Below are 27623 nucleotides of genomic sequence, written 5' to 3' on the forward strand. Positions count from 1 at the left end.
CTTCTACCCGAAGTTTGTGCTGATGATGTCGTTCAGAAGGACGATGAAAGCTGCAAGACCAAACCATCCAGCTCAGAGAACAAACCTACATCAGTATCACAAGACAACATCTAGTCTGTTGCTTATGGGAATGTATAATAAGTAAAAATTTAACTCTTCATATTTCTAACTAAACTAAAGTAATGATTAAGAAACGATCAGTTGAATTATGTTGATCGGCCCAACTATAAACTAAACTACTCAAGAAGATGATTCAAACCTCACAGTAAAATGGATCGAAATCTATAATAATGTAGAGGCTAATTTCCTATCTATTTGACTCCAATAGATAATATCTCGTTGATGGAGTATTTACTCGGGTCAAATCTCCTGGTAATATTATGCATTTACTCGAGATTATTCAAAAGCCAGAACACCAGTTGTGGGGATAATGTACTGTTATTAATTGATAAAATCTCCAAGCAACTTAGAAAGCAAGCACAGAGGGAAATGAGAGAGAGAGTGAAAGAGTAGAGAGCAAAGAGGAACAGATTGGAGAAGACATATGAACCCACTCAATTTAACTAAGCATTACTCAATATTTATAATCAGAACAAAAGTAAGCTACAGACATATGCTGACTGGGATAAAGAATATACACACATATACTCACATAAAAAACAGTCAAGTTGACAAGTGAATAACTAACACAGTCAAAATAAGACTGTCCGGAACTAAGAATAAGCTGTGTGGGCTTGACATCGAAACCGACACTACAATAACACACTTTTGTCCCTCTGTCAACCAATAGTCACTCTCTATCATACCAAAAAACTATTATTTTTATAAAAACAGGGTTTTTTTCTCTAGTCAATGTCAAATCACATTCTCACCTTAATGAGTGGATGCGCACTGCTAAGGAGTTCCACAATAGGACAAAATGGCCGTCAAACAGTGCTTCCAGGTTTTCCATGGTGGTCTAGCTCCAATTGACTCATGATTTCAACTATATATAATAGTTTTTTTCATGAGAAGAATCAAATTGAAGCCAATTAAAAAACTTACATATGTCTTAGAGACAATTCTTTAATTGTGGAATATCCTATTACCCATGTTAAATTAATCAATCATTTAGCTGTGTATAAGTATAACCTAAGTTAGCTTAAGTTATGTTTTTAAAACATTATAACATTCCAATTATGTTTAAAAATGTTAACAATTGTAAATCAAATCCACTTAAAGAAAGAGTAAGAGATCAGCCATAGCAAGCTATCAAAGAGCTTAAGTCTAAAAAAAGAAGAAATGTAGTTGATGAAAGAGTCTAAAGTCATTCTTTTCAATTTCTTGAAAGTTGTCTAATAGTGTTTTATTATTATGTAATCAATACCCTAACTCTGTTGTTTAATGCTTAGTACTCGAGGTCGATATTGTGAAGTATGTGCAGAAATGTATTATGGTGATCCACTGAATGGGGTACCATGTCGTCCATGTAATTGTGGACCCGCTGCTATAGGATGCAATGCAACAAATGGAGCTTGCATCTGTGGATTTAATACAGCTGGACCGCAATGCGATGCATGCGCTGAAGGAACACATGGAGATCCAACTAGAGGACAACCATGTAGACGTATGTTTGATTATATTTATTTCAGTGATTTTGATTCGCTCTTCAGTTTTATGATTTGAAGTTTATATGACTGATCATCATTTGTGTGTGCACGAAATGAACTTTCTTAAGGTATTTTGAAACTCAGTAGTCTAAAATCTAATTGCTCTCTAAGAAACCTGGAGATCTTTAGCTCTATCTTGTATGAGTATATGAATGTGCGCTACTGGAAAGTTCTATACTGGGTAACAACAACTGCATAATACTTTCCAGTTTTTCTTTATGGTTCCAAAACTAAGGTCACTTTTCGATGCCAATTATGGAACTGAACATTATTCACAGAACATTTTTTTCAGTTTACATTACTTTTTCTAAAGAGATAAGTCTAAACTATCTTCATCAATTAGATTTTGAGGAAAAAATGTCGTTGAGATTATGCTGTCGGTTAGGGCGAAAATAATTTAATTATTATCAAATGTTATAGAGTTGAAATCATGAGTCAATTGAAGCTACACCACCATGGAAAACCTGGAAGAACTGGACGGCCGTTTCGTCCTATTATGAGACTCCTCGGCAGCACGCTTCCACGATCCCGCCTCGCGAGATTCGAACCCAGGACCTTGTTATGTCTTGTAGGTTGAACGCTTTATTCAGTTCTTACGCTATTCGGATAACCCCCAGACTAGCACTACTCAGCAACTCGAAGACCAGAGAGAAGACACGAGTAACAGAGAAAACCTTTACTGCAAGGATCAGTTTTGTACAGAAAATCGTAGGTATTTATAGATGTTTGCTTAAGTTAAATCAACATCCTAATTCAGCCAATCCAATTAACGACATATATTGCTACTGACCAATGGTAGCGTGCCACGTTGGAACTCCAGAATGTTCTGTCGAACTCTGATTGGTTGGGACTCTTTTTGAGCCTCTGGAGGCTCTGTTGGAGTTCGCTGGAAGCCGACTTAACAGACCTACCAGTCTTGCGCCAGAGCACTTAACTGATAGACCACTGAGTTGGCGGTGATCCAACGGTGTTAATGTCTGACTTCAACCGATCCACGAAATTTAGCAACCATTTACCAATGTCATCAGTGAGTTGATATCTCCCAACAGACCTGTTTGAACTCCACTGGTTACTGCTCCTCCACAAAACCCCTTCTGATATTATCGAATGGTTAAAAGTACCCATATAACTAGTGAGTGACCTGTACAGTGATAGAACGAATTTAAGGTGTTATTTATTTTTTATTTCCAATTTAAAATGATCAAATCCTGATGATCTGAAAAATTCAGTTTTATAGGCTCAACTGTAAATGATTAAAGTAAATACTTAGTGGTTTTTTTACTCAGTTGGGTGCCTTACTCAATGTGTGTCTTATCCACTTCCAGCGCTTATTCCTGATTTCTTCCTCCACAGAAATCTGGTTTGTTGTCTCCCACAGTAGGTTATTGCTGATAGTGTCTGGCCAACGAATCCGAAGTATTTTGAGTAGACAACTGTTGATAAACACCTGTATCTTCTGGATGATGGCTTTCGTAGTTCTCCAAGTTTCCGCCCCATGCAGTAAAACTGTCTTGATATTTGTATTGAAAATTCTGACTTTGGTGTTGGTTGACAGTTGTTTTGAATTTCACATGTTCTTCAATTGTAGATATTTTGCTTTTGCTTTGCCGATCCTCACCTTCACATCCGCATCAGATCCACCGTGTTCATCAATGATGCATCCCAGTTATATAAAGGTTTTTACATCCTCCAAAGCTTCTGGGTCAAGTGTAATTTGATTGGTGCGTGTTGTGTTGTATCGGAGAGTCTTACTTTTCCCTTTGTTTATATTGAGACCTATTGCTGCTGAGGCTGCTGCTACACTGGTCGTCTTCTGCCTTTGTTGTTGCGTGTATGATAGAAGAGCCAGACCATCTGCGAAGTCTAAATCGTCCAGCTGCATTGTAGCTGTCCACTATGTCCCGTGCTTCCCTCCAGATGTTGACGTCTTCATGATCCAGTCTATCTCCGCCTGTAGCCCCTCCGGGGGCTACTGCTGGTCCCAAGCTCGGATAAAGGAGGAGGGTTGGGCATGCGGTTAGCGACCCCATCCCGTAGAAAACTAACTCGCTAAAAAACGCTAACCAGAAAGAATAATTCAAATCTAAGTCAACTACATTCATGAAATAAGAAAAATCGACATATATTTTACATACATCGGACTATGATAAAATCATACTTTACTGTCTTGCAGTTGTTTCCAAATACTACTCATTCCTTTGATATCTTGCTCCGATTCCCGGCTCCATGTATTCTTTGGTCTTCTTATTTTCCCTTTGGGATTGAGAACTCCTAGCTAGAGGTTGCGATCCAATTTGATGATTTCTGCAATATACATCCCATCCACCTCCAGTGTCTTTTCATAATTTTCTCTTCAGCTAGAGCTTGGTTTATTCTCTGCTAAAGTCGGTTGTTCCTGATAGTGTCTAGTCATTAAATCTGGAAAATCTTGTATAGACAGCTGTTTACAAGTACCCGTACATTTTTGATGATGGCTGTAGTACTACAGTATAATATGCACTGAATAAGAATCTCTTTAAGTTTTATTGGGAATTAGAAATTCCTGACACAAAAATGAATATTAATATTGTATGAAATTTAAATCAAGCGGAATTTTTTTTCTCAACTATGTAGATTACTTACTTACTTACACCTGTTACCCCTCGTCGAGGAGCATAGGCCCCTCACCAGCATTCTCCATCCCACATTGTCCGGACGTTCCATGTACCTATAAAGAGTGTTACTCTGGTTGTTAGAAGGTGCATCGGCCTCGTGACTTCTGAAAATTGTCGGCTTTCATCATGAGGCGTCATAATTATTCCTTCAACTCCCAGGGCAGAGTTTAAATGTTTTGAATTATTTTTTCTGGTTAGCGTTTTTTTTAGCGAGTTAGCTTTTCTACGGGATGGAGTCGCTAACCCCATGCCCAACCCTCCTCCTTTACCCGGGCTTGGGACCGGCAGTAACTCTAGAAGAAGAGCTACAGGCGGAGTTAACTATGTAGATAGTACTGTTTATTATACATTATAAATTCAGTGATAATGTTACATTCATTAATATAGGGGTTATAAAGAACAAACTAGACAACATTAGTTTATACAAACTTTGTGACAACACTTCGTTTATTTCAATAAAATTTTTTCCCGAAATGCCTATTTCATTAACTTTAAATTTATTTCAGCTTGTAATTGTCATCCAAAAGGTAGTATCTCTCCATCATGTAGACTTGAAGATGGTCAATGTAATTGTTTATCAACATATGAAGGTGTTAGATGTGATCGTTGTATACCTGGTCGTGGTAATACAGAAGCTGGTTGTCCACCATGTCAATGCGATCCTATTGGTACTAGACCAGAATATTTAACAATGTGTGATCCAGTCTCTGGACAATGTTCTTGTAAACCAGGAGTTGGTGGTACTTTAGATTGTTCAACATGTCAAATAGGATATTACAATCTAGGTCCAAATGGATGTACAGGTAATAATTTCCCTTTCTTTTTTTCTACTATCTTACTTGGCACTAATTATTCCAGATAGTTTATGAGTAAGCGGTTCAAGTAAAAAAAAGTGAAACAGCAAAACAAGTAAATGTCCTCCAAAAGAATATGTCTGTTAAACTTCTAATTATCTTAACTTTTGAATAGATTTTAATAACTCAGACAGTAAGCAGCAATTGAGTCGGTTGTACCTTCCTAATAACTTTATTACTTTCGTAGGAAATTGTAACTTTCAGTACATATACTTCTTATATTCACGCCTTGGTAACTCTACACTTGTTAATCTCATTTGTGTGAGCCTGTACACTTATTATTTTATCCAATACCTGTTTCTTTGTTAAACTATTCATTGTCGATTATGAGTTGCATCAACGTTTGCAATGAGTAATGTCTTAGATAGGCACAAGCAACATCGCCGCTTCTCATTTCTTCGTCTGTCTATCGAAATGATGGTATAAAACATGAATTCCGAAACATTCGTATCTAACTAGACGTTCAGTAGACTCCAGAACCATTTTTCCGGAAGGAACAACTGTATTCGTTGTCCCAACCACAGTTTATGTGTACAAAAGAATTTACAGTTCACTTGGTATTGTTATGGTGATCAATTAACTGCAACCTTTCTATCCCATATTTTTCACTTGTTTTCAAAATACTTTTGAAGAATTTTGTGTTGCTTGTTTGACGTATAACTTTTACGAACATTGGTTAAATGTCATGGAATCATAAATAACACTTTCATTGACCATTTTAGTCAAACTTTCACCCTCACATTTACCTTTATCTTTATAAATGGTCTTATGATTTTAAGATTATTCAATAAAGTAATTGATGTCTCATCAATTTAGTCATCTAAGCAATTGGGTTTTTCAAACCATCTTCGACTATTATGAGTATAGATGAACGGTGGTTAGCAGTGGAATCCAGGATACACGTTTTATCCTATTTGAGACTCGTTGGCTGGATGTGCCTGCAACCCAGAGCTGATATTCACTCCAGGACTCATCTTCAACTACGATTATTACCATGAATATGACTTAACGCGCATCCACGACTCTATACTTGGGTATAGAACTAAGGATCTTCGGTCTCGCGTGTGAATGCTCACCATCTCGACCACTAAACTACCATGCATTGATGTATATTTTCAACTCCAATCACTTTACGATATTGTCTCACAACCGATATGAAGATTTACAAATCTAATAACTATCTATAAACACTCAAAATGATCAAGCATTGAATATCGATAAAATTATAATTTAATTTTGAGCATTCAACTATAGTTCGAGTTAGAAAATCCACAGGGGTCTTAAATCACAGATATTTAGTTGGTGTTCTGAGGGATTCTAAGTATAATAGATGGGATTATTTTTCAGAAGGAGTTTTGTGGAGATTTCAGTATTTTCATAGTTGAAATCATTGGTCGATTGAAGCTAGACCCCCATGGAAAACCTATTGGTCCTATCGGTCTATCGATTAAGTGCTCTGTCACGAGACTGGTAGGTCCTGGGTTCGAATCTCGCGAGGCGAGGTCGTGGATGCGCACTGCTGTGGATTATTTGTGTTTCTGGTTATTTTACGTTGTCTGAACTTGAATAGTCCAATTATGAATCCTTTGTTATCGCTTTAGATTACACAACCAGCAATTACTTCTAGTGGAAGTAAGCTTTATTCATCATCATTTAAAAATCTAAGGTGCACTGATGATTCATGTTAGATTTATTGTGCTTGAAACTAGAAATGTAAAACTATCGAATGCTGATTGAGTTACCTAAAATCTAAGAGCTCGCCATGTGACCTGAAATTTCTAGGTCCAATCCCCAGTAGGGTTGTGTATTCACAATACTATGAATTCCCATATTAGGGTCAGAGTACAGCTGTTCAGTACTTCTTTGTCTTCAGTGATTATCTTACCAAGGTCAGTTAATGATGTAAACTATGAAACTTAACAATCCTCATAAATCCGTTATACTAATAAGATTCAATGTGAATTGCTCTATTGTTATTGTCATTTTAACAGTCTGTCAGCTTATTACAATTTCGATATTTGGTTTTAACCAAGATTATTTTACACATTAGACTTTTCGTTGTCAATGTAAAGAAAGCATCAAGAAAGATCAAATTAGACTGATAGAAAGTAACTAGTTTTGATAAGTATAACATTACGGATTATCAAATTGTAATGTAGACTTTATTTGATGAGACTATAAATTATGAACAACCTTTGAGCGACGCTAAGGTGACCTTCAGAATGTTCACCTACTTGCTAGAGCTTAATGAGGGTTATAAATCTGTATGAAGAATAAAGATTATGACTTACAGTTGATGGTTCAGGTCAAGAATTAGATTTAGTTTTTTCATCACGAACTGATATCAGCTAAAATGCCAAAATGCTATCTAGACAAATAAGTGAATAAATTTCGCGTTCAAACCCAAGACCTGTTATCCCTAAATCTGATTGGTTCGTCCATAAATTATAGTCTCGCTGTTTACTCATTAATATGCAAAGGATAACTGGTCTCAATCTAGATTAAAACCTTGACGCGATAAAGCTAATTGGTTTAACCTTGAGTCTAGTATGCATGAGTTCGAATTGAGACTAACTGTTTGAAATAGAGAGACGAAAACTATTCTATCACCTAATTGGCTGACAAGCGCGAGTCAACCGAAACACTATTTAATTTCTCCGCAATTCCAATTCACATTTCTAATCCGGATCCGATTCAGATTGGCGCAAAAAAGATACATAAATAATTAGATGACTAACGAGACCACAACATACAAACAATTGGAAAAATACAGTTACGTCCAAAACTGGGAATTAGGGTAGAAAATAGAGTATAAAAGAATACGTTTAAATTGCAATAGCTTTAGAACAGAAAAGGGTATGACAATGAATCATATATCAAACGAAAGCTTATGGTTTGTAGAATAAACTAGGAACAAAGATAAGTGTTTGTCAGGACTTGTTGTTTCTCTGTTTTCATCATATATATGTCTTTTTTATAAAAACGAACATTATTTACAGAATGTAAATGTACTTCAAGAGCAATCGATCGAACATGTAATCCTATCACAGGTCAATGTAAATGTGGTGAGAATGTAATTGGAGATACATGTGATAAATGTTTGGTATGTTTTGTTTTTTTATCGTACATACGTACAGATTTCGATAAATCCTAATTATTTAGAACTTGACAAATAACTCATGATTTTAAATTATGTGTCTAATGGTAAGCAAAGATGAATAGTGGCTACCAGTAGAATCCAGGACGCGCGTTTCGCCATACTTACGACTCGTCAGCTGGATGTGCCTGCATCTGAGTTCATGTTTACTCTGGGACTCGAACCCAGTACCTTTCGCTTCAAACGCCATCGCGTTATCCACTCGGCCACTAAGCCCTGGTAGCCACTTGCTTGTGCAATGGGGTAAAGTTTAAATTCACTTAGTATTGTTTGTCTGAATCTTCCCACTACCCATCTTTGCTTGTGAATTTAGGTTATATCGAGGCAATACGCGCAGTATGCATATATGCTAATTAGAGACTGACCAGATGCAGTCCTAGAAACATCAATGGGAAGATTCAAACAAACAATACTAAGTGTATATGTCTAATGGTTTTATGGAAACGAAAGTATTTAGATAGTGGTCAATCAATATTAAATATTCCAACGGAAACTGAATTGAGAGCTCGACTACTTCAGCGAAAAATATCTCAGGCTGTGATGGTGGGTGACTCCAATTTGAATCTCACAGGGATCATCAGTTACCCCAAGACTACAGGTATGCCTGGTTGAAAAATATCAAATAAAGTGAAATCTAGGTCTGTAGATTCTAACTAATTACCCTTGACCACTTGATAATCCTATCGATCGACCGATGATGGAGAAAATAATGCTGATAAAGATAAATAACTTGATACTAAAATATCAAAACAAATTTACAGTCAATTTAAGTAAATCAAAATGTAACTTTGTAACTGGAATGTATGGATCATTCTGATTGTTATCACAAATGAAATGAGTTATTTAGACTAACTACTTATGGCACCAAAAGTGATCTGAAGATAAATTAATAACTCCTTTTAAGTACTAAGATCAACTTTTATCCTCTTCATTGTTATATTCAGTAGAAATCTTTGTATGACAGAGTTACTCAGTTTAATGACATTTATTAAATAGACTCACTATGCTCATCTCTTGCATCGTCTTCAACGAGTGATACATAGTTGAGATATGAATATTCCTTCGTAGATTATCTGAAGCATATGTCTGTCTTCCAGTCTTTTCAATGTATTTGTTTGTTTAGAAAGAGGTGCAGCACTCTACAGGAAACCCTAGAGCTAGATTTCATGTTAGTCAGGACTCATTACTATAGTACATAGGCAGTCTAAGAGGGAATCATGCTGTAATAGGGTTTGAGCCTATATCACAATCTGAGACATTTCCATAGAGCAAATAGAGCTCTTCTTTTACTCTGTCGACTTCTAATTAGTTACAAATAACTTATGATTACAAGTGAAATAAATTTTCGATATTGTTCATTTGGCGAAGTTCCAAACTGAATACATCATCAATATCATTAGCACAGAGAATTAAAACCATTTCAAGACAACATTAGTAGAAGTAATGGTAAAAATTAGCTACAGAAAATGACAAAAGTAACAAAGAGATTTGAGACTCAGATTTTAGTGGAAGACAAGGAGTGAATGAACATCAGCCATTGAGAATCATTCTTAGCCATGTCTCTCAAAGTCTCTCACCACCGGTTGCGATAATCACGCAAACACCAACCAGATAGTCTACATCTATTAACATGGCTCAATCCAACTGTCAGTGACTTCATAGATCGGTGATACGCCTTCGCTTGGCTATCCCTAGCTTTCTTCCATCTTACTCATACACTAGTAAAACATAACCCATCGAGGTAGATGGTGTCTGGGCAAATGTAAAACAGAATGCAGGAGAAGGAAGTAGAATTACAGCAAGGAAACTACATAAATCATGATATTTAGCATATTAGTTAAGGTTAATGTATACTTATTTCCTTTCAAATCATTCAAATGCTAGATTTCTATTCATAAGAACTAATTTTTATTCATTTATTTTATTATAGCCTGGATACTATTGGAATAACACTGGTTCAAATTGTTTACCATGTAGTTGTGGAATTGGAACTGAATTAACTAGAACACTAACTCAGTTAACTGAATGTGACATGAATACTGGTCAGTGTAAATGTGCTCCACATGTGGTAGGACGAGACTGTACAGAATGTGAATTAGGATATTTTGGTGTTTCTGAAAGTGGTTGTAAACGTAAGTGTTGCCATCGTTGATAAATATCTTATCATTATGGTTTCTTTCCAGTTTTCCTTTTTCCCTATGGACCTGTACATATGAATTAATCACAGATTACTCAAAATTTACACTACGTTCCTCATTACTCAAACTCTTTTTCAAGTATAACTATAGAGTTAGTCGATCAATCATAGTTAACGTAGTAGTGTAGTGTGGTCTACTTATATCCATATAAGTAGTATATGGCGATGGTCAGACATAGAATGTATTTTGACAGAAGACCGATAAGCAAAGAACTGAAATGAAGCGCAATTGGTAGGAAAATGCATGAACAATAGAATTAGAGAAGATCAACTGATATTTACGGAAGGAACAATGAAGCTGAGACAATTGGTTGTTATTTTGCAAATTAACTGTTTGCTATATGGTTATCAAAATTTAGTGAGATAGTCTGTAATTTGTGCTTAATTACATTCGATTGTCTTCAGTCGTGTTCTTGTTCACAACAGTAGAACCTATCATAAATGTCCAACTGCTGAAAGTAACACGATGAGATCAACTTAACAACATTAAGAGTAAATTATTCAGAAGAGAAACAGTGTCATCAAAGAGAGTAAAACTAACAAATGGTATATGAAGAGTATCATTCCAATTTGATCTAGTGTGAATCCGCTTGTACAGACTTCATAAAAGTCCCAACTCAAGAAGGAATATTTCTACAATACACCCTAATTCCTAAAGGTTCATCTATCTAAAATTTTAAAGTGGTAACGAAATAGCTATCTAGGCTACTATGATGCTTGGTGCTTTTTTATGTCAGATTTCAACATTTTATGGTTGAAGGAAAGGGAAATTATAGAACATTTAAAAGAAAGGCTTCATTTTTTTTTGAAAAATCGTTCATATTTTTGTGTGTTTTATACTCAAATGAGATTTCTCATTTTATAGCTTGCTTACCTTGTCCAAATGGTCAAGTTTGTGATCAGATTACTGGAAAATGTATTTGTCCACCAAATACTGAAGGTGATCGATGTGATAAATGTATTGCTGGATCATGGGACTATAATCCAGTGATTGGTTGTAAAGTTAGTTTAACCGTTTTATTATGAATGTAGGAAATGTATATTTAAAGGAGATTTTGTGAATAGCGTTGAACTCCACTAGCTATCACAGTGATCTTAGGGTTAAGAGATTACCGTGAGAGGTAAGGCTTTTGATTTAAGTCCCCATTAAAGTCGTGTGTGTGCACTACCCATAAGTCCCACACTAGGATGAGAGGTTTTTATTGCTTCGTATTTTTCAATGGTTATCATAATTTGGATCAAAACATGATTACATCATCAAATGAAAAGAAATTCAAGTCTTTGAAGTAGCATTTGTTCCCGGAGAAATGAAAATATACCTTGCTACTGATGTTTTGATATATAATTCCTGAGGGTGTCAGGAGTCTTCTTAGTATTACTGCTGTAGGGTTAAACCACGAAGTATACATTTTTCATTGTAAAGCACAATGTTCTAGACAGGAGTGATGAGCCAGTCGTATACGTTTTACAACTACTTGGTTATGTATTACAGATCTAAATTTGTCTTGTATTTGAACGTGTTATACTGATTTATAGAATTCGATCGTCACTAAAATGTTCATGAAAAACATGCTACTGGTCACTACTCAATGATCTTTCAATCGTAAACACAACTATCTTACAGAGTGTCGAACGCTGCTCGATCAGCTCAGTGGTAACAAGTCTGACCGTAAGGTTGGGTTATACAGGATCGAATCCATCGAAAAGCGTCAGTCTCCAGGATTGCAAATGAACCTTAGTGACGAGTGCTAAGTAGCAGGAAACCTAGATCCAGGGTTTCCTTTGGACTTCCTCTAACTATCACCTTACTGATTCGTGTGAAGGTCAAGTGGATAAAAGTTGGGGAGAATCGGCCCCTGTAGACATTAACTTTTAATTTGAAAACTCTGGGAAAATGTAGGCCGCTTGACTGTAGTTCCTTAACTTCTAGAAATCTGACATTGGATATCATAAATAATATTGCTTAAAACTGTCATCAACTGCATAGAACTAACCATTACTTACTTACTTGCATAACCTGTAAACCTATATGTCTCTGTTTACCCTTAATATCCTTCCTAGTCTAATCGTATTTCGAGAATTTCCGTTATTTTTCAAACCTAAGATCGCAAGGTTTACAAATCGTTGATTCAACAAACAGTTAAATGAATTCCCACTAAACATGTGTTGTTGTACACACAAAGTTTATATTCTCTCAAATCATCAACATTACTATCCTTCTACTAATTTCGCACCCGGGTAGACAGTGGAGGCTATTACACTGTTCAACATTCAATTCTCACCTCAGTTCCAAGTTTCTGGTATGAATAAGCTTAAATAGATCCTGAGTTACAGTGAAACTGCACATTATGTGCAACCGTACAGATTTGTATTGGATAGTGACTAAACCATTCATGTATATTTCTCAGTTTTTCACACACTTATGTCATATACGGTTCGATTATTAACCATTTATAACTTTTCTTATCTTCTTTTGTAAACTACAGAATTGTAATTGTTCGATAGATGGTTCCGTTATAGGCCTTGAAGATCAATGTGATTTAATCACAGGACAATGTACATGTAAACCAGAATTTTCAGGTCGTGCATGTAATGAATGCAGTAAAGGTTATTATGGTTATCCTGATTGTAGAAAATGTAACTGTGATATGCGTGGTACTGCATGGGGAAATCTATCCATATCAGATACGGTTGTACCATGCAATCCAAAAGATGGACAGTGCAATTGTAAAGAAAATGTTGAAGTATGTACAGACATTTTGTTTTTAAACTACTCATTAGTAGTCCAAATTTTTTAAAATAAAAACGTGTACCTGTATTATTATTATTATTATTAATGTTTGGAGCCTGTAAACTAATAGGATTAGTTGGAACTGTATTCTGATACGAAACCTTTAGTACTAGTTAGTTTAATGTCAACTTAATTCACATCTTCAATACAACATTAAAAGAAAAGAGAATCTCCTTGAATCTCCTCCAACACAACTTAATTCAACAGTGAATAGTTTTAGTAAGCTAAGCAAATATAGTGGTCTGGTCAAATTTAATCTTTCTTCATTCCACTACTATACCAACCATAGTTTATAGTGTCTTCAAAATATTGATTTTCATTTATTTTATTCATGTTTTTTTAGGGTGATCAATGTGATCAATGTAAACCAGGAACTTTCGGTTTAAATATTGATTATCCACTTGGTTGTTATTCATGTTTCTGTTTTCCAACTGGTACACCATCCAGATGTAGTCTATTGACAGGTTATCGTTCTGTTCCAGGAAAAGTGAAAGGAGTTGAAGTAAGTAGTGAACATTTTAATAGATTTTACAGAATAAATATTCAACAAAATGTGTCAATACTAGTCATTTTGGTCTTTACAAATTATATGCTTTTGCAAGAACACATAAACTGACCTTTGTTTGCTTTATTGAACAAAATATTATATATAATGAAAACAATTTAGTCGAAGGAAATGTATTTCTTAAGTCTTTGATTGATTCTATTCATGACTTGGTCACTTTTAAATTTTATTTGGATAAAAAATACATATCCTTTCTGGCTTGTTAATAGCTATCGTACAACGGTGTTCAGTATGATATTTCTGAATGAATGCTTAACCATTTTCTTGAAGACATCTATTTATTACTCCATGCCTCTTATCTAGTTTTTTATAATGAGGATAACTTTCTGGTTTTGTGGTAGAGCATTTTCATCAAACCGTTATCAGAATTTATACTCTAACAGCTATGAAAGTTAACATATTACTCTATGTTTATTTCTGATTTATGTGTCTGACGGGTTCCATCATTTCCTCGAGGGATATCTAGATCTAAGTAATGAAACTTATCATTTCGTTCACATTTCACTGAGGATTTGATGTTAAGATAAACTTTGTTGAAAGTCTTAAGTATCTCGTTTGTATGATCTATATTGTTCTACCACACGAAAGTAACATCGATGAACCTTACATAAGGTTCAATGTTATTGATAGTAGACATTAATTTCATTCTTATTGAATTTCCAGCGAATTTATCGGCTAGAACCGGTTTTAAAGGACTTCCAACCGTTACACTATCTGCTTGACATTATAATTTATCATTAAATTGATATTGAATGTTTTATGTACATAAACAGTAATTGTGTGGGTTGTATCTGTGATATGGATGTGTGTTATGATTGTTGGCTAATAGTGTCGATCATTCCTTCTGAAGAGATGTTACTAAATAGTAAAGACAAGTTTTAGTCAATTTTCATTATTTTACCAAGGATTCTATTTCGTATTCCATCATCTATGAAGATTGGTTCACGATGATAGTGGATCTAGTCACTGGCTTTCTTTATTTTTAAAACTTTTTAAAACCTGAGTTCACTGAACACTTGCTCTATCTTAATATAACACTTCTCAATAGTACATACCGATGATCCCACCATGGATTGCACGGAAAACTTTTAAAATTTGAATGTATGAGCGTCACCTGTAAACCACTGAGTCTAAATTCGATACTTCTAATTTCCATCTTCAGTCAATTTATGATATAGTATGATACTGTCTAACAGTAACTGCCTTACCTATTGTATGGTTGGATTCCACTACTCAGAACTTCTTCATAGATTATCAGTAATTTATCTTGAAATCAGTCTACTGATAAGCATATTATTACTATTTGTTTAAGAGATTTGTGCAGATTCATCGATTAGTTCTTGTTTCTATCTTGTCACTTGATAGATTGATCGTGGTGATATCGACAGACCAGTGGCTGAGTGGATAACGCGGTGTCGTTTGAAGCGAAAGGTACTGGGTTCGAGTCCCAGAGTGAATATCAACTCTGAAATGCAGGTACATCCAGCTGACGAGTCCCAAATAGGACGAAACGTGCGTCAAACTGGATTCTACTGCTAGCTACTATCCAAATCTATAATTACAGACCATTGCACTTTACCACTTCATAAATTTTTCCATATTTCACCTGTTTGTGTATAAAAATGCACTTTTTCCACCAAGTCTACTTTTTCTATTTTAATATAAAGATAATTTCTACTGATGATCCACGTTATCCAGGTGGACCGTTGATTGATTTAAAACTTGGTTTAAGAGATATTGATGTAAATGAATTAACTATTGGTTTAAGTCAATTCAGTTGGCGTTTCTCTGTACATCGTCCAACTCATTTGGAAATACCAGAATTAAAAGGTTCACTAGTAAGTTTTAAATAATATTTTATCATTGTTGATCAGAAACTGGGTGGGGGGAAAGACTGGGGACCCATTTGAACTTCCTAGTCGGAATTTTTGTGAATGTGTATTTATTACCGTAAAGGAATTCGACTTATTGTATGAAATGTAATATATAGACAACATGTGGTAACATGTTTGGCCCCACTAGATCACGATACTATATATGATATACGCATATACATAATTCCGATCAATGATCAAAAATCCGACTATTTAAGCCATATTAACCGTTTATTATCAGAATGTGAAATCCAGAGTGTAGTACAATGAAATCAGTAGTGAAAAGGAGTTTACTTATATGCTATAGTGTTTCATATATTTATTATTATTATTAGTAGTAGTATTAGCTTTATTCAATATTATATTTTGGTACAATATAGAATCCTCAGAACAAAGTATTTCAACAAGTTACCGTTTCTTACTTCTTCGTCGATCCTGACGATAAACATTGAGTGATCGCCACTTAGAAGTTAGCAGTCAAGTCAATAGACATCTGAATAATGTACATTCTTTTTGGTGTATATTGCCAGCAACCACGATATCTCTGACTAGGCCTTTTGTAACCTTTACAGCGAAAGGTTGTACATTTTTCAGAAATGAACCTGAATAGGTTTTGCGATTAGTAGCCATAATGATGTATTAAAACAAACAAAATTAGATAAGTTGTTGAAATATATATAGATGACAGGAACAGGTAGTCCAGATGCTTAAGCAGGCCACCAGTTAATTGATTTAGCACAGAGGATATCCATCTGTTTTCATTCATTCATCACTTACATTAGCCACATATTTTTATCTGGTGGGGAAAAGCGATATCTCAAAGGTAAAATTATATCTTAAACAGTTACGGATGAATATGGGTGGCAAGTAACCGCTATTGAAAAACTTAGAGTTGGATGAACATTAAACTGGTATCTCATTGTCACATTGTATATTCTGTGTCGACAATTCTTTACTGTAATCAAGCATATAGTATTGAATAGAGTGTGTATTATTATTGTTATTAATATAGTGATATATAGGAAGAATGGAAATACTTTCCATTTCTCCAGTATATTATTATAATGCATTAATAAAATTGGGGACCAGAACAGAAATCATTGTCAAGTAAGAATGTCAAGTCAGTAAGCTGAATGTCTGTCAGTTTGTAGTGCCGTACTTCATTAATAGTTCACCCTGATAACCGTTATGGTACAAGTCTTAACGGCGCATAATATCAGAAGGCAAAGGGAAGCGGCAACTACATTTTTATTGACAAATAATGTAGACCAGAAAGCTATGAGCACTTGAGCAAATGTAAGCGAGTGAAGCATACATGACACGTAGTGGAGATGGTTAGTAAGCCAACTCGAGAGCGAAGCGAAAATAATGCGTATTGGAGACGGCGGGGAAGCCAACTCGAGAGCGAAGCGAAAATAATACGTATTGGAAATGGCGGGGAAGCCAATTCATTTTAAGCAAGCGTTAATCAACATTTATAGTCAGACAAAGATGAATGACAGACATATGTTGAATAAAATACGAAGTGTGCACACATATACGCTCATATAAAAATATAGTCAAGGTTAATAAGTGAATAAATAACAAGATCAAAATATGACACATAATGGACAGGCGAATTAGCTTGGCCAGTAGCTAGAATAAAGCATATGGGCTTAACGTGTCAAACGATACTACAAGTTCATGTTCAGTGTCTAATCATGTCTTTCGCTAGCCACATATCATATGATAAGCTCTTTGATTCATTTTTTATAATAGTAAGGGCTCTGGCTCGAGACTGGTAGGTCCTGGGTTCGAATCTCGCGAGTGCGGGTTCGTGGATGCGCATTGCTGAGGAGTCCTATAGTAGGACGAAACGGACGTACAGTGCTTTCAGGTTTTCCATGGTTGGTCTAGCTTCAATTGACTCACGCTTTCAACTATGAAAAATACTAAATCTCCACAAAATCCCTTCTGATAATTAATAGTAAATACTTTGAAAATATTTATGCTCTTTTCTTTTATATCACATTTAGACGCGTAACTATGGAAGTGTAATTATAGGTGTATTGACAGAATGTTTACCTACTGGTGATTGTAAACTTGGCATTGAAGATGCACAAACTACTACTACTACCATACTATCAACTAGAGACGATTTACCTGGAGGTTTAATTATACGTAGAAATGATATTGTAGATGCTCGAATGACAGCATTAAATGGTTACATCGAAATGGAATATCAACCATCTGTAAGTTAATTATTAGATTGGTTGATTATGATTTAATGTTGTTGTGTTTGCTTGTGTTTGAAGAAAAGATTTATTGAAATAAACCACTCAAATGTTATGTAATTTACATTATGAATTGACTCTAGTCAAATAATCATTGAAAAAAACAAGAAGTGATGGACAGCTATTTTCCTTGGTGTGGGGCTGCTAGGGAATTCTAAACCATGATCCCACTGATGATGGAATCCAGGACCTGCGATTCTCACGCCGAGCTCCTAATCTTTAGATCACTTGACCGTCATACAGTGGTTTACGTGTTCAATTTCAATCACTACGTTGTATTACACAACTACCTTATAGTGTTATTGGTAGCTAATTGCCTCACACCCAACATGGTTGAACCTCATTAGTCACTTGAGTGTTAATATTGTGTCTGTAGAAAGATCAGTTGACTATACAATTCCTTTGACTAACTCGAAGATATAAAATACTGGATATTGAGACGAGTTTCATAACCTAAATGTTGATGAAGAAAGACGTTGTTTATGATGGTGTATTATGCTTTCAACTAAGGCGTTTAATTGACAAACTTTCGTTGTAGTTCGTGAAACACCATCATTTTTAACTTCAAGTCGAAATATTCTTATGTCTTTGAAGAAAAATACATTCAATATTATTGATTAATATCAAGCAATTACTGTGATCAGTCTAACATTTAAATAATGCTTCATTATTTATTATTAGGAAAATTCACCTACATCTATAGCGGATGGTTATCGTCAAATTTGGCTTCGTGAACAAGATTGGGTATTGACACGTGTATCTGGTATTGATACACGTGTTCGACCAACACGTAATGAATTAATGTTAGCTTTACTTAATGTTACATCATTTAGTGTACGTTTATTTATGCCTGAAGCAAGACCAAAACTTGTAAGGTAAGTTTTTTTAACTTTAAAGATGATATAGAATATTTGGATGGGTTTTTCCTAGTACATAATAAATTCTTCTTCTAAAGAGTAAACGATATTTACAGTCCGAATAGGACAGCGGTAATATCTCAGACAGTGAAGCTGGATTACTTAGGTTCAAATCCTACAGGGAGTATCAGCTTTCTGACGAGTGATAACTAGCGCGACACTTAGGTCAGTCAGATTTTACTCCTGACTATTTTCAACCGCCTTACAATAAACAGAAATATGAGAGTCAAAAGAAACTTCCTAGTTTTTAGTCATAGATTTACCGATTGATTAATAATGAAAGTTTATATTTCTTTGTTCATGATAATTAAGACTAAATCGAAGAAGTACTGCAATTCAATATTTGAAAGAAGAAAAAAGGTGGATGGATCTGAGTCACTGTCAGCTGTTCTGAGCCATATCATGGAACGTCTCCAACCACCGATCGAAATTAGCAACCAGACCTCAACCACGTAATCTACATCTACCGACATGCCTATGTTTACTATTCATTACTCCAAATGCTAGTGTGTAGATCACGAGCTTACTCAACCTTCATGCATAGCCATACACAAAGTGGAACCTGAAAGATATGTTTGTCGGTTCCAGTTGCCACATCACATCACTATAGATGAATAATATTATTACGACAATTCTCGTTGTGATAGAGTTAGTTACCGTTTTAGTAGTCGTCGTAGAAAACAACAAATACTTACCAATTGTTCAACTATTAGGATAAACATTATCTTTAACGTAAACATTTGAATACATTAAGAAACAATATCCGAAGAAGAATTCCATTTTTGTGTTGGTTGTTTGAATCTTCCCATTGATAGTTAGAACTGCAGTTGATCAGTCTCTTATTGGCATATGTATATCCTATGCTGATTGCCTTGATACTGCCTTAATTCAAGTGCATTATGAAAGGAGATGATGGTGGCTAGGAGTGGAATTCAGGGCGTGCGTTCTGTCCTATTTAGGACTCATTAGTCGAATGTACGTGCATCCTCGGGATTCGAACCCAGCGCTGTCGGCTGCAAACGCCATCGCGTTATCCATTTAGCTACTGAGTCCAGATGACCATTAGCTTGTGCAATGGGATGAATTAAGAACATTTAGAGAGACCAAAGCAAAACATTGTGTCAGTTCATGAAGTCACCAACTATTGGTCTGAGCCACGATGATAGATGAAAACTATCTGATTGGGAGTAGCACGATTGTCCTAACTAAAGATTTGACATGTTAGGTGATCTGGCTCAGATACTGTAACCCTTGTATGGTATGGTAACTTGAACTAACGCATACATTTGACGAATTCCACTTTGCTTATAATCAAATAATTATAAAATTAAATGGGTTATCTTACATATAATTTACAATTCTTTTTGCTTTAACATATTTTTCCTTAGTGTAAAATATAAAATTTACCAACCACGTACAGAAATAACAACACTATCTGGAATCGAAATTAAAACAATTGAAAAATGTGAATGTCCACCGACTGCATCCGGTGATCACTGTGAGGTGTGTGTGTGTTTATTAGTTTTATGTTTATTTTAACAAATAGACCTAGATTTATGTGAGAAACTATTTGTAATTGAAACACAAAACAATCACATTCAAGCGTATTCGAAAAAGCAATAACTCCGCCTGTAACTCCTCCGGGGGCTACTGCCGGTCCCTAAGCCCGCATAAAGGAGGAGGGTTGGGCATGGGGTTAGCGACCCCATACCGTAGAAAACCAACTCGCTAAAAAACGCTGAACGAAAAAATTATTCAAATCTAGTCTTCAAATTGATGAATGTTAAATTGGTTAGTAAGTGACATTGTCTAAACACTTCACCACATGCTAGATCTTAGCCAGTTATGGAATCCAGAACGGGCGTTTCGTCCTATTTGTGATACATCATATGGATGTATTTACATCTCAGATTTTATATTCATTTCGGGGTCTAAGTTTGAATGAAGCTTCGTGCTAGCTGACAACAAGATATACCTACAATTTCGAGAGAACTGTCACACCCTGTGGAACTTGAATTCTTATCACTGAGTTTCACAGTATGAGAAGTTGTGCCTTAACTGACATGCTGCAGGACTGAGATATTTGCAATTGATTTATTACTGAGTATTGATCAGTGTGATGTTCATTTATTTTTCGAGTGTTAATTGAATTCTATGTAACCTGGATTCAGGGTTCCCGTTCGAATACCTTCAACTATCTAACATTAAAACATAAAGCATAGTATATAAAGTCACTTTGACTTTTGGCCACATTATAACTTGATCAATATTATCCGATCAACACAAAATAATTGTATAAAAATGATATTAGTTATTGCTCAAAACCCGACTCACACGTCCTCGTCGTGCCTCCTGGATCATGGGACTGATTCCATGAACTAACGTGAGCGGTAACCGGGTGGTGGAGATCGGGCTAATCACCCTCTCTACCTATACCCACCCCTTGATTACGAAAGCAGCAAAGCTACATAGAAGTTATTGCTCAATAACCAATCATTTGAGTTACGTGATTTAAATGAATCTTAACAATTACGGGAATTGACTATGGCTTACTTTTATTCAGTTCATCTTGTCGATAAGTCAGTTGACTTCCAAATAATATAGTTTTCATGAGATGAATTTTTCATCTTTATTTAGTAATATTGTATTTTATGATGTCTCTTTTCATTATCTTGTTTTTATCCTGATAGATTGCTTCATCTGGATTTTATTTCCCACCAATCAAACCAAAACCTGGACGTGAAATTCTACCACCAACCTCTATAATTGATCCTACCCTTCCAACAGGACATATAATTTGGGAAGGTGGAGCCCAGAAATGCCGTTGTCATGGTATGTCTTCGAATTGTGATCCAATCACTGGAATATGCTTGGATTGTACTGGTAACACAGAAGGTCCAAACTGTGGAAATTGTGCTACAGGTTACATGGGTGATCCGAAAATTGGACAACCATGTGTTAAATGCCAATGTCCTACAGAACAAACTGAGTAAGTATTTTGTTGATAAAAACATACTTTGTAGTGCCTAATTAGGCTTTTCTGACACAGATTATTAAGTTCGCCTTTCTACCTGTTGGGATTTTTGTCACCGTTGTGTTTCTGGAATGCTTAACTGACTTGTGCTCAATGTTAAAAGTCCTTAATTTGACAACGCGTAGTAAGAATACGAAAATGATAGATCAGGATTTGAATAAAAATCCTTTACGACGAAATCACTTACTTAAGTGATCCATTCGTATTTATGGTTGTTTGATAAATGTATAAGTGTATAGAAAGATAGAAGAGGTTGTATCATAAAGTGATCTGAGATTTGAAATATGAGGAGGTTGTATACTGATCACGAGGTTGGAAGAGAACAGGAAAATGAATGAGATAACTGTCCACTTGGAAGATATGAAGAAGCAGCTAACAACTTGAAGGACATAATTAATGACTGAATAATAATAATCATGAAAAATTGTTAGAGGATAAAAATAACTGATTACGGTTTGATAAAGTACAAAACAGCAAAAAAAACACGAATAAAAGATGTTGGAGAAGGGAATTAAGGCTATGGAAGGATAAGAGGTTGGACGTATCTATTTTACACACAGTGTTCGGTTTTGAATAGGTGCATCGTCAATCCCTCAGTTATGTATAAGTTTTTGATCCAACCTACGTTTAATCCAATTCGTTTAACTGTATAGATTAATTTAAAGGACGAATCCTTTGGAGCAACGCGCCCAGAAGGAATCACGTGCTCCTGTATTGAACTAATGATCGTTTTGCATTCCTCTTTTAAAAGCCATACCGAGCAATGTTCTGAGACAAGTTTAGTAACTATTCACTTTGTGCGGCCAATATAACCTCCTCCACATGTGCATGTAAATTTATTGATGCGCATCGATTTGACTCAAAGTGAAAGTTTATGCCTAATAGATCCATAAATGGTAGGCCGGCTTAACGAGACAATATGAATGTGAAATTCGTTGGCGACTATATAATGAAGTCCTTAAGGCTTTTCGTTTTTATTACTATGTTTCTTCATCTTTTGCATCAAAAGTAATTTTTATCTCTTTTACTTTCCCATTTCTTTTCACTTTCTAAAGTTATGCAATCACGTGTACACCATCAACCGATCCTTCATTTTTACCACATAAATGTATTTGTAAAGTAGGCTATGCTGGTTTACGATGTGAACAATGCGCTCCTGGGTATTACGGTGATCCAACAAGCATGACTGCGTGTCAAGCATGTGATTGTGATATTGGCGGATCAAGATCGGAAACATGTAATCAAGATACTGGACAATGTGATTGCTGGCCTGGTATTAAAGGGCGTAGATGTGACCAATGTGAAGAAGATCATGTTGTTGATCATGGAACGTGTCGTGGTATGTAAAACAGATGATAAGTTTTTAATAGTACTGTAATTGATGTTGTACTCAATGCCATACGACATGGTGATGTTCTCTCACTTTGACCTATGTGCTTTAATCTTTCCAATAGAGAACATACATTTAGGCGGATAAGTCAACGAGCTTGTTGAGTATTAGACATATGACATGTCTGTTCTCATATGCCAACTGAAAGTCAGACCGCAAGTGAGAAATTATATACGACCTATGCTTTGCGAGGAAATCAACTAAAAACCTATTCAAGGTTTTAGCTTTAATTTTTTGCTTGAGTTAGAAGGATTTATTTGGATAATAAAACGGTTCGGTAAATAAATTTGTGTCGGGTGCATCTGCTTTATTCACCAAAACTCTCTTTTTTGCTAGGTGATAGAAATAGGTGGTACCCTCACAGAAGTCGTTTTCATTACCATCAGAATCTTTACTGAGTTCTGGAGTTTCAGAGAGCCCGCTTATCCCAATATTTTCGAGCTGGTATACCAGACGTGACAATAACATGGAAAAACGCTGAAAACCTTCAAATACGATCAGATGTCTCTCAAGCCAGAAACTCAAAGGCCATTGACATAGTCTTCATAGACGCATTTAATATCACCAACTGGTAGACTGCAATTTCTTCTTTCTTAATTATATGGGTGCCGCCAATTCCTATGATGACTGTAAACCGACAAGCTGTGTTCATTTGATCCCATGTACAGAAGATATAGGAATTCAACTGACCGTTTACGTCATGATGCATCTATGTTTCACTTCCGAACTGGACGATATGCGCTGAGAATTTTTAAAAATTACTTATTAAGTCACCGTTGTCAAAACTACTGAGCAAACGTGAACGTTTTGATTGTCTAAATGTAGGACGAGGCATACTACAGACATCTTGTACCATGATTCGATTTTCGTACGTTCCGCAAGCTAAGTTGATTAAAAAAGTCTGTATTTCCCGATATTAGTAAAGGGAGAACACTGTTTATTTGATCTACTGTCAAACGACGGAACCATGAGCTTCGCTTATGAAGAATGAGTCGTAAATCAGCGAAACGAGACGAAGAGGAGAGAGTGAATAGAAACAGATCGGAGAAGACATGTGAGTCAATTCGATTTAGCTAAGCCTGAATCCATTGTTGTAGTGAAACGAAAATAAGCTACAGACACATGATTAGTTGACATTAATTTGACGGCACTTATGATCCCCTACCACCCATTGAATCGAAATTTAAGGGTGTGAAAAGAATTCAGCGATTGGTGATTGGTGAGCTTGCTTTTGAAAGTGTGTGCTCAAGTGAAAATGAACAAACATTTTGTCACTAGTAATCATTTTTTAATTGGCTGTTAATGGTGCAGCGTTTTAATCTGATTCGTTCAAATCGAAATAGCATAAAGTGTTTTGATTGGATATGAGAATTTACATTGTTGCATTCCAATTTTATTTACAATGATTAACTATTGTTAGCAAAGATGGATAGTGGCTAGCAGTGGAATCCAGTTTGACGCGCATTTTGTCCTATCCGGGACTCATCAGCTGGATGTACCTGCATCTCAGAATTGATGTTCACTCCATTTTTGCTTACAATGCTTGTGAATTTAGCCTATATCGAGGCAATACGAACAGTACGCACATATGCCAATTAGAGACCGACCAGTTGAAGTCCTAAACATCAATAAGAAGATTCAAACAAGTAATACTAAGTGAATTTTAATAATTAACTATGTCTGACTGTTCAATCTGAGTTTTGATCAAAATTGTAACTTCGGAAAAACAGCAAATCTATTTCATTATTCTGTTATACTCCTTTCAGTGAATGTATATCGGGATAAGTTTTTTTTCAATCAAGTAGAAGTGCAACTGCATTTGTTAGTTATCATTGGCAAGATGAATAATATGTATTGAATTTGTGAAAAAACGGACAGCTGTTTTTAATAGTTGATAACGATGATTATTGAATTTGAAATGTAGTCAAATTAATAATAATCAGAAGGGCGTTTTGTAAAGATTTCAGTATTTTCATAGTTGAAATCATGAGCCAATTGAAGCTAGACGACCATGGAAAACCTGAAAGCGCTGCTTGATGACCGTTTCGTCCTATTGTGGGACTCATCAGCGGCAGTTCTATAATATTCTTGAGATAATGGAGAAGATTTACAGATCAGAGAAAAGAACTCCATCAAAGTCTATAATAATCATCCCTTGTAGTTACGATTATTACTATTTTTTATCGATGAATTCCTATTTTTCCCCCATGGTAACTCATATTTTTACTTATGTTTGAATTATTCTAATTTCTATGTTACGTAATCTTCTTCTTCTTCTTCTTTGTGTGTGTGTTTGTGTGTGTATTTCTTCTAATTATAGATTGTCGTGGTCCATGTACTGGTGAATTACTTATTAAATCAGATTATATTAAATTACAAATTAATGAATTAAATATAACAACATTAGCCTATCAAGGTTTATCTAAATTAAAACAACAAATTGAATTCAATAAAGCACGTTTTATTGAATCTAATCAACAATTAGAAAATGAAATTATTCTACGTACAAAACAATTAACCAGGCAATTTAATGAAATCAATCAAAGTTATATAAGTGTAATTCTAATAAAACAAGAAACCTTAAATCAATCTAATTGTAATCTAATTAAACAAATTAATCAATTATATAATGAAAGTCAATCAATAGAAAATCAATTATATAATTGGATGAATAATTTATTAAAACAAGAATTTAATCAACCAATTATAAATGAAGAAGAAGAATTAAAACGTTGGTATGATGAAGCTCAACAAATTAAAAATAATTTAATTAATATTCAATTAAATCATACTGATTTATGGTTAATTAATATTGAATTACAATTTAATAAAATTAATAAAGAAATTAATGAATTCATACAAATAATAAAACAACAATCTAATAAAATTAATAATTATTTAATAAAATTTAATAGATACCAAGAATTACAACAATTTTTAATGAATTATGAAATGAATCAATTATATCGTATTAGTAATTATACTAAATTATTAATGAATGAATTAGATATGGGTATAGTAAGTTATTTGATATAAATGCATTCTATATCATTGAAATAATGAGTCCATTGAAGGTATACCATCATGGAAAACCTGGAAGTACTGTTTGATGGCCGTTTCGTCTCATTGTGGGATGCTTTAGTGGTAGTGCACATCCATGATCCCACACTCACGATTCTAACTCAAGATCTATCAGTCTCGTAGGTGAATGCTTACCATCTAGACCACTGAGCCGGTAGGCATCCAACGGTGTTAATGTCTAACTTCAACCAATCCAAAAAATTGAGCAACCGTTCACTTATTGTCTTTAGTGAGTTGATCTCTCCTAACAGACCTGATTAAACTCCACTGGTTATTGCTTCTCACTAGAACTCTAGGAAATACCACTAGTGAGTGTATGATCATAATCAGAATGAGGTTTTGTGGAGATTTTAGTAATTTTATATAGTTGAAATCATGATCTCGAGAGGTGGGATCGTGCATGCGCACTGCCACTGAGGATTTACACAATAAGACGAAACAGCCATCAAGCAGTGCTTCCATTTTTTCCGTGATGGTCTAATAAAATTAATAATTACTTAATAAAATTTAATAGATACCAAGAATTACAACAATTTTTAATGAATTATGAAATGAATCAATTATATCGTATTAGTAATTATACTAAATTATTAATGAATGAATTAGATATGGGTATAGTAAGTTATTTTATATATTCCTTTTTGTTTTTGATGGAAACTATGATGTTGATAGAAGGGTTAAGAAAGATTATATTATAAATGGATTCTATATCTCTTGAAATCATGAATCAATTGAAGCTAGGCCGTTCCGACGTATTGTGGGACTCCTCAGTGGCAGTGCGCATCCATGATTCTCTCTCGTGAGATTCTAACCCAGGATCTATCATTCTCGTGCGTGAGCGCTTAACCACTAGACCACTGAGCCGGTCGGAATCCAACGGTGTTAATGTCTAACTTCAGTCAATCCACAAAATTGAGCAACCGTTCACTAATTGTCTTCAGTGAGTTAATATCTGACAATAGACCTGGTTGGACTTCATTGGTTACTGCTTCTCACTGGAACCCTAGGAAATACTTCATGGAGCTAGTCACTAGTGAGCGTATGATTATTATCAGAAGGAGGTTTTGTGGAGATCTCGCGAGGCAGGATCGTGGATGTGCACTACCACTGAGGAGTCCCACATTTGGGACGAAACGGCCGTCAAGCAGTGTTTCCAGGTTTTCCATGATGATATAGCTTCAACTGAC

The 27623-nt window shown here is 35.1% G+C and overlaps 1 protein-coding gene and 1 non-coding gene across 2 annotated transcripts in view; one reads left to right on the forward strand and one right to left on the reverse strand.

Moving 5' to 3' along the window:
- Smp_143680 (putative laminin) overlaps positions 1-27623 on the forward strand; it is a gene marked incomplete at its 5' end in the record, with an annotated part of 109653 nt that overhangs the window by 36106 nt on the left and 45924 nt on the right. Inside the window, 13 exon segments of the mRNA XM_018797756.1 lie at positions 1392-1606; positions 4810-5106; positions 8157-8260; positions 10245-10446; positions 11377-11513; positions 12998-13255; positions 13646-13804; positions 15535-15705; positions 17757-17972; positions 18696-18889; positions 20320-20434; positions 21622-21920; positions 23021-23304. Of these exon segments, the coding sequence (XP_018652766.1) occupies positions 1392-1606; positions 4810-5106; positions 8157-8260; positions 10245-10446; positions 11377-11513; positions 12998-13255; positions 13646-13804; positions 15535-15705; positions 17757-17972; positions 18696-18889; positions 20320-20434; positions 21622-21920; positions 23021-23304 (2651 nt within the window).
- Smp_tRNA_00414_Pseudo_TTG.1.1 lies at positions 8459-8529 on the reverse strand. Its single transcript has one exon. It is a non-coding gene (tRNA).

The sequence above is a fragment of the Schistosoma mansoni genome, chromosome 5 (genome assembly GCF_000237925.1).
Source record: "Schistosoma mansoni strain Puerto Rico chromosome 5, complete genome".
Classification (NCBI taxonomy): Eukaryota; Metazoa; Platyhelminthes; class Trematoda; order Strigeidida; family Schistosomatidae; genus Schistosoma; species Schistosoma mansoni.